General features: G+C 34.7%; 2 protein-coding genes and 1 long non-coding RNA gene across 3 annotated transcripts; 1 reads left to right on the top strand and 2 right to left on the bottom strand.

Annotated features, from left to right (window-relative positions):
- Positions 1-264: 264 nt before the first annotated feature.
- LOC116173004 lies at positions 265-492 on the bottom strand. Its single transcript, XR_004145826.1, has 2 exons — positions 369-492; positions 265-315 (listed from the first exon to the last, which is right to left on the bottom strand). It is a non-coding gene; the product is annotated as an uncharacterized LOC116173004 (long non-coding RNA).
- Positions 493-4,296: 3,804 nt separating this feature from the next.
- On the top strand, positions 4,297-5,799 carry LOC116174713. The gene is made up of 2 exons (XM_031492683.1): positions 4,297-5,326; positions 5,383-5,799. The coding sequence occupies exons 1-2, from the start codon at positions 4,496-4,498 to the stop codon at positions 5,707-5,709; spliced, it is 1,158 nt and encodes a 385-aa protein (XP_031348543.1). The 5' UTR covers positions 4,297-4,495; the 3' UTR covers positions 5,710-5,799.
- Positions 5,800-7,093: 1,294 nt separating this feature from the next.
- LOC116174149 lies at positions 7,094-8,531 on the bottom strand. The gene is made up of 3 exons (XM_031491971.1): positions 7,961-8,531; positions 7,552-7,887; positions 7,094-7,507 (listed from the first exon to the last, which is right to left on the bottom strand). Exons 1-3 carry the CDS (start codon positions 8,486-8,488, stop codon positions 7,481-7,483), a joined length of 891 nt encoding a protein of 296 aa, XP_031347831.1. The 5' UTR covers positions 8,489-8,531; the 3' UTR covers positions 7,094-7,480.
- Positions 8,532-11,554: the final 3,023 nt, after the last annotated feature.

The following is an 11,554-nucleotide window of genomic DNA, read 5'->3' as shown; positions in this document are numbered from 1 at the left end:
TCGGAAACTGTCATCTTCAGAGAAATATACTTGCTTGTAGATATATGTATAATTTATGGAATAATGTATACAGTTTAATGTTAACAATGGCAGAAATAATAATAATTACAAATCATATAGTGTCGTTACTCTTCATCCGTTTAGTGTTGTGTTTTTTGACTGCGTTAATTTACATGCGAAACCATTTGTTGGCATTCCTGGCATCGAGTGTGGAAGTAGGTAAACTTCAATTTCCTATACTTTCAATTAGCTCTCTGTTTTTGCCATAAACCGTAAGTTTACCATCGGTAAACATGTACAAGTGTCATAACCGCACTAAACGAAAACTTGTAAGTGAAACTTACAATTCTTGATTAGGGTATACTTACCTACCGCATTTACATATACGTATTACTATGTTACCTACCAAGCCATAAAGTGCTTAAAATGGAATTTGCACAAAAAATATGCCTATCATTCTAACAATTTAATTTAAATTTAGAACTGTCATTGCAAATTAAATCAATTCCACCAACCAATTTTTAGTGATATTTTTGCCGGCCTAGGCCAGCAAATCATAACTTTCTGGACTAATTTGGCTACAGAAAACAAAGCTTTGAAGCAGGGAGACACAAAAAAGTTATATATAAAAATTGAAATTTTGTATTGAAAACGATTTTGGGTAAAATTTCATACAAAACTCGTCAGTAAAATGTCATTATCTGACTGAGACCTCGCACTTCAATATTGCCTCCCCAGTAATGTATCATTTTCCGGACTTTTATGTAAATAACTATTTGTTGATGGTTGGCTGTGATCTAAAACTGAAACACGGCACCCCTTCAAACTATTCATTTAACGGGATACTAACTAGGGATTCCTGTTAAAAACTTACAAATTAGGTTTACTCTTGAGTTTACTTTAATAATTTTTTTCACAAAGAATGTCTGCGAACATTACCTTTTATACATATCCCTCTACAGAAATCATGAAAATTGATGAAATTATGCCGTTCCTGATCGAACTGATTGAATACGCCAAACGTTATTAATAACAGACAGTTTTTTTTTAATTTGTCTAATCCTGATTTTTTGTTTTTTCGGATTTTTTAAAAAATTCTATCAATTTTTCGAATATTTGCCTAATTTTTCGGCATTTGTATTGTTGTCTAACCCTATTTTTATAGGTGCCCCCCCTCTCCCTTAGGGAAATTATTCATTGTTCAAAAATGTTTTGGAATTTGGAATTTTCCACATTTACAACAGTTCAAAAAATTTTATAATTGACATTTACAAGGCGTTATTCAATCATCAGCGTCATCAGTGTATTATGAAGTCACCACTAAGTATGTTTACGTAGCATCATGTAATCCTTTAATTATTATACCTTATTCAAAGATGCAACAAATGGTATGTTGGCAGCCATACAGATAGTGCTGCTTGGGGGTATCATTTGTAATAATGACAGTCTTGCTGTCGAAACGCATTCGAGCTTTTAATATATTAATGTGGTTTATTGATGTCTTTGTTTTACTTTTCCAACTTCAACAGCCACAAATAGTTCCAGTGCTTCCAGGTGTAACTGCATCAATGTGGCTTGTTGCCACATATCTAAATAATTTTATCTGCTTAACCTTTTTCGCCAATGTGTCGGTTATAGTGTTGTTTGAAATATAAAACGAAATGGTAGGGAAGCAATCATAGTACCGTATGCCCATTTTCTAATGCCGCCTTATCAGCACCATACCGTATTGAAGGTTTGTTTCTGACATAACAAATTTTTAGGCTCGAAACTAAAAGTATTACCTACTACGAATACACCATGCTGCATGGAATTTAAGGAAACAAACCTTGCAACAATCTCCAGCAATTTCACTTTTAATGCATGATTTGGAAACTCAACATTTTTGTGTAGTTGTACTTTAGTCCAGGACGAATTCGGCACGTTTTCCAGTAAATTCGCATTGTCCATAATAATCAGCAAAAGCAAAGGAAAAGCAAAAGCATAAGTATAAGTATAAGTAAAGTAAGTAAAGCAAAGTAACCTAAATTTATTTCCCACATATACACATTAAAGAATCGATACTATCGACCTAATGAAATAAGATGATAAATAATAAAATAAATAATAAAATATCCTCTTAGCAAACGTCATGTGTATATCCGAGCCCTGTATACAGGCGTAGGGAAAGTACTTGCTATCTTTGCCAGTTGTATTTTATTGATAGTTATAAAACTGGTTGAGATATGGGGTGGAACGGATTTTACTCATCTTACCAAACTAGAGTCGCTGCAATTTAAGACACTAAAATTAATCCGTGCAATGTAAACGTGAACTACAAATTTCGATTGACAGGTAACCTGAAAATAAAAAAAAACCTTTTTTACTAAAGGTTCACTCAACTGCTAAAAACCTTTTCCTTTTATGGTAAACCAGTGACCAAGCAAGTTGCAGTAAACATTTCCCAACTACTCCATCCAGTACACATTTCTCCGGCCCATTATAATCTAGATTCGTAGAGTGATAAAATTAAAAAATAATTGTTAAATACAAAACAGGCAAGCGAAGGGGTATTTACACTTTGATAATTTACATTAGACGCTCGCACATTTCATCGCAGTTTAGTTTCACTTACAACATAATTGTCGTTAACTGGATTCATAATTTCTCAAAGGCTTAATTTTAGCAAAGAGTAGTGATTTTCGCCATTTACGTTATATTCTCTTTGATTTTAGTCAGTGATAATTAATGTTAATGCATCTACAAAAGCTTAACTTTAACACAATTCATGTCCATATTCGATCAGATGTTGATATTTATTCGCAAACGCAGATTTTTAGGAATCATAAAAGCTTGTGTTAAGTTTTTAATGACTAACGAGGCCAATAAATTATACAGGTTTAAAACGTAATTGGAGGACGCGCATTTTCTCAACTACCTATTATGGAATTCGCAACACAGTCGCATTTTTGTTTAGTGCACGCATCATGACTAGTATGAACATTTATTTGCGGTGAAACTGGGTCCCAAAATATCACTCCCTTAAAAAAACGGATATTGTAACAGTTTATTTTCGCCTTACGCAAACACTTGCATTTGTTTTATGGGCACCATACCGTACGTTATTGTTTGGTATTCTCTGGCATACTTAAATTGTAACTCTCGTTACTGGCGCCACCTGTTGGTGGGATTTTTTCGCACAGGTGACCATTTCGTACTTTAACTTCCTTTTCCGGAATTCATTAATTCTATGGCAAGCAAGCACGCTTTAAGGCAGTGTCCAGCAGTTTAAAAAGTGAAAAACCATGTGGTCGTAAATGCAACATTTAATTAGCATAACTTCGGCGATTAAACATAATATGTATTTTTTGATTCCAATTGAATCGGACGGGTTTTCTGAAATTTTCTCAGAGTGGCGGAGTTTTATGTGATTTTTTATTGAGTACGTGAGTACGGCTATTATGTATACCGCGTGGTACGGCATTCATTTAGGAATGTTGCTGAATATTGCAAATTGTTGCACTACCTTTATTGATTTACGAGTAGCCCTCTTATTGGATTGAGGTATGTGGGGCACTATGCCACTAGAGTTGTTACATAATTGATAACTGTAAACGTACTGATGCGAATTACGAGTGGATCAAGGCCCTTCAGGCATTAATCAGTTAATTAGATACCGACCCATGTGACTTGGGAATTTCGATTTACTCTAGATTTTTCAGACTGAACGTTGGAATTGAGGTCGCTACTTGGCGTTATGGGCGATGCGAATTTTTGCAGGGAAGTAACTGCGAGTTTTATTTGAAGTTTAACGTAATCTTGGGGAATTCACGGGAAATATTTCGTCTTGAGAGTGAAATTTAATTTCATTTATTGATTTGATTTTGGATAAAATTGATAAATTGATATTTCGTTACTGGATTTCATTGTTATTTCCCTTATATTTCCCAGTTTATTCAGGGAGAGTTAAATTTGAGATTAAATTGGGCGACGTTCAACCAAACGTAAATGGCAACGAAGCACTGTACATTATATGACCACAACTAACCATCGCCGCGATCCCTACAACTAATATAAGAGTAATTAAGTAGCTATTGATCCCCTTTGTTAATTACTAGGGAAGTGAAATATTACGCTCCGTTTCCTTTGACTGCTTCCTCGCATTTCTACGAAAGCGTAGAAGCGCCACTGACAAAAAATTTTCTTTATTCACATTTACTAATTGTGAATTCACAGTTAACATCTATGAATTTTATCATTCATACTTAGCAACTGTAAATTTACAATTAGTAACTGTAAATTCGGAGTTAACATCTATGAATTTTGTAATTCACATCTAATAATTGTGAATGTACAGTTACAAAGTGTGAATGATCAAATTCATAATTGTTAACTGTGAATTTACACTTACTAACTACAAATTTTAGTTATATGCTGTGCATTGGTAAAATCGCAACTGTAGTGTTGATGTGAGAGTGTGAGAAGTGTTAGTTGACAGTGCCGTTATACCTGTCTAATGGATGAAGTAATTAATTTTTATTTTACTTTGGGATTTCGGCAGATGGAGATTCTGTCTTGTCTGTATCTTATTCACAACGAAATTATTAGTAAGCGTACATTACAAAGAAAACTAAAAGCAATGGGGTTGTACAGAAGAAAGAATGTTTCGGATGTCATCACAATTGCTACTTTTATCAAGAGAAACCTTGAAACTTATGGACAACTACATGGATATAGGTGGATGCACCTTAAGTGTCTGCAAAATGGACTTGTTGTGACGCAACAAATGGTAAGGATACTTTTACAAACTCTTGATCCAGAGGGTGTTGAAATACGCACTCGTCGAAGATTACGCCGCAGGCAATATAGAAATAAAGGACCGAACTTCTTATGGCACATGGATTGTTACGACAAGTTGAAACCATTTGGTATCTGCATAAGTGGGTGCATTGATGGTTTTTCGAGAAACATAATATGGTTAAGAGCGGGTAACAACAGCAATGACCCTAGAGTAATTGCGTCATACTACATAGATGTAGTTCTATCAATAGAAGGGTGCCCAAAAACAGTTAGGGCCGACTTAGGAACTGAGAATGGAGTTGTCGAACAATTACAACTGTATCTAAGAGAAAACAAATGGCATTCAGAGCCACTTTGTAGTTTACCTCCTTTCTTATATGGAACAAGTCCCGCAAATCAGCGAATTGAAGCATGGTGGGCTATCCTTAGAAAACAGTACAGTCAATTTTGGATCAATCTTTTTCACGAGCTAAAGGATAATGGACAGTTTTCTGGCTCTTATCTTGATAAGTCTTTAATACAGTTTTGTTTTTTGCGTCTAATCCAGGTTAGTAAAGATGACATATGGAAAACGTAATTTGTTAAATAAATTTTTATTTTTAGAAAGAACTTGATATTGTTGCCACTGAGTGGAATATGCATCGTATCTCCTCATCAAGAAATAGTGTTTCTCCTAGGGGGCGGCCTTTTGTAATGTATCACATGCCCGAAATATACCAATCGAGAGATTATTTATGCAAAGTCAGTATTGAACATATAAATCTCTGTCGAGAATTTTGCGCTGTTATCGATGAAAAGCCATGCGATTCAGACGTTTACGAACTTTCAGCAATTCTTATGGCGGAAAATCAGTTAGCATTGCCGGAGAATCCCTATGATGCGGTAGATTTATACATCATTTTGAGAGATATGCTGTTAAATGTGTTATAATGCTAATGTACTTCACTGTTTTATGCTACTTTTCTATCTTAGATTATGGCTAACTACACAACTCTTATACTGTAATACTTTGTTTCATTATTTGTGGCATGAAAAGTAAAAGTTTATAGTACGTGTAAAGTATTGTTATTTTTCGAACAGCTTTCTCTTTTAAGTCGACAATACTTCGGATTGGTCCGTGGCGTGGCAGTGCTCCATTCTTCCCGATCTTCGACCAACCTTTTCAGTGTCAAGTAGGAGGTACAGCCTATACAGTGACTTTATAAAGATAGTGGCGACAACTTATCATAATTCGCCATATTGGAGCGAAAAAATTGATTGTAAAATCAAAATACCTTGTCATGTCAAATTGTGACCGTAGAATAATAAGTCAGTCTCATTTAAGTAAAGATTCTCGTTCAAAACTAACGGCGCAGAAATGATCGTTCAAAGCTTTGCAAAACGACCTATGGGAAAACCACTGCCTCTCAAATTCAAAAAGATATATGGAAAAAGGTATAATAAGTATAAAATGTGGTGCAATATCCAAAATGTGCATATAAAAGTAACCACTTTGACATTTCAGTGTGTTCTATCACTTCTTGTCCCTTGTCGCGTGTTTCTCCTTCTGGTATAAAAAGTATTACTTTAGTCCTTTAAATGGAAGACAAAACACGTTGTTTTAGTCCATGGAGTACAAGAGATGAATATTCTTTGTGCTTCAGCAATCATCAATGTAAAACATCAAACCAATTCAAGCGTATTTATGATCACAATTGGGTATTATCAAAAGTTCTAAATCAAGCTAATTTTTGTTTTATTACATTAATAAACCATTTGTATTTGCATTTGTATTTGCATAATGACTTTTTAACTTGTCTGATATTTTATTGACAAAACAGATCCTACTGCCTACCTACCGACAATTTGAAGCAGTTCAACTTGAAGGTGATGTAAAGTAGGCATAGAGTTAATTCTGCTCATTGAAAAAACATTTATTTATTTTACAAAAAGAAAAAAATTGACATGTACGTAAGAAAAGCTAAACTTGACAATTCAACACTATTATACCACATCCATAACCCAAACATTGGCTTCCAAAAGATTGGTAAACTCGCTTCTAAAGGTTACGTAATTCTCATACGTTGTTGATAACGTTAAAAGGCATGTGCAGGTTTGAGCTGTGGGAGTCCTTGCCAGTCCATCTAATGCATTAAATGAGACGGTAATTGGATTTACGGGTAAATTTAAACCTGTACAAAATCGCATTAAAGAGGATCGAAGTCTATCGTCTCCTTCCCTCACGAACTTCTTTAAAAACCCTAAAACCTTGTTTTTGTCTTCATTCATTTCGCCATCTTCCACAATGAATTTTTTTATGCAGTTCTTTGCCGTGGGTTTAATATCATTATAAATGCTTTCTAAATTGGCAATGTTCAGACTAGTATTTATAAATTCTTGGATAAAACATTTCATAACGTAAGCAGGCTTCTGGATCATTTCTTTATGTGCGACGTCTCTGATTAACCGCTTTATATTCTCTTTTGTGGGAAGCCATTTTGCATCATAGTTCGAAAAAAAGTCTACGAGATCATCGTAGTCGACTTTATCAAAATCATCGATAGCAGCCTTCACCGTTTCAGCTTCAGATTGGCTGATAAACTGAAGAAAATTTAAGATGATTTCCTCATCGGCACAATTCTGTTGAAGGCAGCTTTTTATAAAAACAGGTGCCAATTTAATAGGAAAATAATTTTCTTTATTATACCCTTTTACCAATATCCTACCCACGGCGCGCCACTGCTCTTCTCTGTAATCATGTCTGAGGTATGGAACCTTTAGAAGTGTACCTACCGTACACTTGTCGTAAAAACTCTCCCAGAATTCAGACAACGAATCTCGGAACACTCCGCCTATGTCTTCAGCACGTTCAGTTTGGCCGTTTGGCAAAATCATTGTAATTTTGACATCATCGATGTTGAAAAAGGTTTGTTGGAAAGCTTCAATTAATTCTTCCAATACCTTTCCCCTATGAATAACCAAAATGGTTGTATCATTACTCTTAGGTTCTTCGTTATTGGAGTGGTTAGTAGTAACATCAAAATCCAATTGTGGAAACAAATCTTCATGCCTTAGGTCATCAATGCTACTTGCGTATGTGTAGTCAGTGGTATAAATCACATCAGAGTCCTGAAAACAAATAGTTATTTAGTATAGGCAGGTTGCCATTGCTTGCTATGAAGAGAATATGACATCTACTTACAATATTACTGCCATCAAAATTCGTGAGAAACTCTACCAGGCCAGATTCAAGTTTTCTATCGTTAGGGGTTGATGTATTCATTAAACGTGCAGACCGGCGTGGTGCTGAAGTTATCGAACAATTAGTATTTTCAATTGTAGATCCTGATTCAGCAATATCCGCCTGGTCCTGATCCTCTTTGCTTGTTATTGTTGATGGAATGACGTCATCTTCATCATTTCCTTTTCCACGTGTTTCTACACCCTCTTTATATATCGTGGCCAAATAGAATCGTAAAATTGATAAGGCTGAGATATCATACATTTCTTTCACCGTAAGGTCCGTGTCAAATTTATTACTTTTATAGTCGAGGAGTTCTACTTCAAAGATAGTCAGAGGACCTTTCGATGACTTTCCCAATGGAAAAAACAAATCTATTGCTCTTGTTAGTACTTCTTGACATTTGCTATTTTGATCAACCGATATTTTACGAGTGCCCCCTCCTGTTTTTGTTCTGACTTGTCGTAACCTACTATCTATCGGGCTCATACATAACCAACCCACTTCTACTAATCGTGTTGCTTTTTTACTACCTTTGCTAACATTGCTGTTAGCACTAGAATGGCTTCTATTGCTAGCATTTTTTGTTCCCATTTTCAACTTCAACCTCTCAATTAAGCTTTGCTTTCTGGAACTCCCTTTTCGCTGACAAAAGTTTTTTATTGCAATTCTATCTCCATATTTTGGTATGATGATTTTTAGATCATCATCGGGCATTACTACCAATGATGTGCAATCAATCTGTAAAGAATCCAAAAATGTTATGTGATCAAGATGAATAGATTAATTAAAATAAATATTTGCAAAATGTGTTACCCTCCTATCATTATTGTTCAATATTTACTATTATACATACAAGCAACAAGGAATAATTTATTAGGTATATGGGGGTATAATTTCAACCCACTGAAGGGCAACACTGCAACTTTTGAGTTCTAAGTATCTGTCGATTTTAAAAATAAAGAAACTAAAACCAAGTTAAAGTTGCACAACTAAGCGCATAATTAGAACATAACATCACCCCATATCCATATATACTGTGTCCAAGAAAACGAGCAGAGGATCTCCGAAACCATAAAAGAAATGGTAATTAAAGAGCTATTATCATACTTTAAAGATAACCAGAACCTTCTAATTACATCCGTACCCGCGCACAACGCCCTAATTGGTCGAAAATACCTATCTGACACTTGTTTCATTTTCCAGGAAATTTATTTGTAAAGTTGATGATTTCTCTGAAACTAAACGTTGTATAGAAAAGCTTTCAACGGTGTCTTGTAGAGCTCAAAAAGTGGCCACGAGAAAGTGTTTCTTATTTTTTGTACCTGTTCAAATATGTAACATCAAAAAATTAAAACCAAATCGGCACAAATTTCTGTTTTCTGGCATATCTTCGAAAGTAATCGGCATTTTCTGGTTTACTTTAAAGCGTGATAATAACTCTTTCATTGCGCAACTTTTCGCTAGTTTGACCAGATTCCGAGATTCCCATGATAGACATCATTATTCATTATCTTGGACACTGTATACTCCAAAGTGTTTGTAAAAAACTATAATAGCGCAAAGATTTTTGTTTACGACGCATTTGAGCGCATGATGAAAGGTACGCAAATTTAGGTGGGATTATAGTGAAAGTGATACCTATAGTCCGTATTAGCTGAGCAATGTAACATAAGGCATTAAATAGTAGTAAATCAAATGTCATTTATAGCGCGACCGATATAGTTTTATTGAATATGCCTATACTTAACTCACCTTTTCATTCTTCATATACTCCAACGTTTCGAAAGGAATGCCTCTGGATTTCATGAAGTCTTCTAACGACATATCCATATCGCTTTTTACCTTAAAAATAATAATTTAATAAATTTGTTAATTTTTAGCATCCGACACATAGGTATATTTGTATCACACAACACAAAGCTGTACACAATCTCATGATCAGAATATATATGCATACGGCATTCGGGATGTAAAGTAATAACTAAATAAGCGTGAACAGCATATTTTAATAAATACATAACATTGAATTTTCACTGTTTGCTACTACGATTTTTATTTAATTTAAATAGATGAAAATATTTCATTCAATACTTACTTCTAAATAATCTGCCATTTTCTACACAATGAAGCACAACTGCAGAACAGTATACATGCAATAAAAACCTTAATTTATAAATCACTTCTCTCACATCAACTACACTTCCAAGTTTACTAATCAACAGCCTATTACTAAAATTTCACAATTACTACATGGGAATTATAAAATTCTTTGATGTTAACTGTGAATTTACAGTTACTAATTGTAAATTTACAGTTGCTAAGTGTGAATTATAAAAGTCATAGATGTTAACTGTGAATTTACAGTTACTAATTGTAAATTTACAGTTGCTAAGTGTGAATTATAACATTCATAGATGTTAACTGTGAAAATTCACAATTAGTAAATGTGAATAAAGAAAATTTTATTGTCAGTGGCGCTTCGTACCCGCTTTCAGTAGAAATCAACTCCCGATCCCTATAAATTTTTTTTAATTATCGTTTTTATTGATATTGGCTGTGAACTCAACCGTTAACTCATAAGTGGTCAAGGATTGTTTTCATGTGCGCCGTTTAAGCAAATTTAAGATGGACAATGATATGGCTGCAAAGCTAAGCTTAATTAAACGAGGGTTACCTATTATACATGCAAATGAGATGGTCAGGCAGCGCTGATGGACATTGGTCGGTGCGAGATTAGGTACATTAATAATTTAAATGCGGTGATTCACCGAAGCGTAGAGAAGCCTTTTCTTGACTAGTTATTGGGGTGACGTTCACAATTACGGTATCGGAAGCAAAATTATTACAATTACACGCTGGAGAAACTTGCTTGATGCACACACTAAAGGGTTGCGTTCTTCGGTAATTAGTTGAAGCATGCGGAGTCTCTGGGATTATCGCGCTTTTCTCATTTACACAGCTCCCTTTTATATATAATAAGAACCCGTCTAAAAATGCAGAACAGCTCTGAGGGTTCGAATAAGCTGATTTGTAAAATAAATTAATGATCTGGCATCGCGAGAGTCACCTCCGAGCTGTCACGTTGGATGTTAGACACCAGTATCGCGAAGGGATCCCTAGTTAATTACTACAGCTGGCTAATTCCTTTTAACGATATCTCTATGCAAAACCAGACAAAAAGTCTATTCTATAACATTATATCTTTATTCCCTCGGGAATTTGCTATTTTCTTTAATTACCTCGCAGCGGTGTTCTACTTCATCCAGATTTATGCGTTCGTCGCAAATGACGTATGGGTCATTAGTTGAAATTAACGCCAGATTTAATGAATGTAATATTGCCACCTAACTACCACTAATTACATTAACTACATCATCTCAACTTAAACTAGGTATTAACTCTTGTGGCGTGAATTATTTGGTAAAAAAATGACCGATGCCCAAGTTTGATCTGCTTAATTATGGTCACAAAGTTTGAATTTTGAAGTCACATAGTAAATTTTCAATTTGTTTTGTTCCGATAATGTACCAAGATACATATAAATAGGTGATC

The sequence above is a fragment of the Photinus pyralis genome, unplaced genomic scaffold, assembly GCF_008802855.1.
Source record: "Photinus pyralis isolate 1611_PpyrPB1 unplaced genomic scaffold, Ppyr1.3 Ppyr1.4_LG6, whole genome shotgun sequence".
In the NCBI taxonomy this organism is placed as follows: Eukaryota; Metazoa; Arthropoda; class Insecta; order Coleoptera; family Lampyridae; genus Photinus; species Photinus pyralis.
Note: the sequence above shows the minus strand (reverse complement) of the source record. Positions and strands in the feature narration are given on the sequence as shown.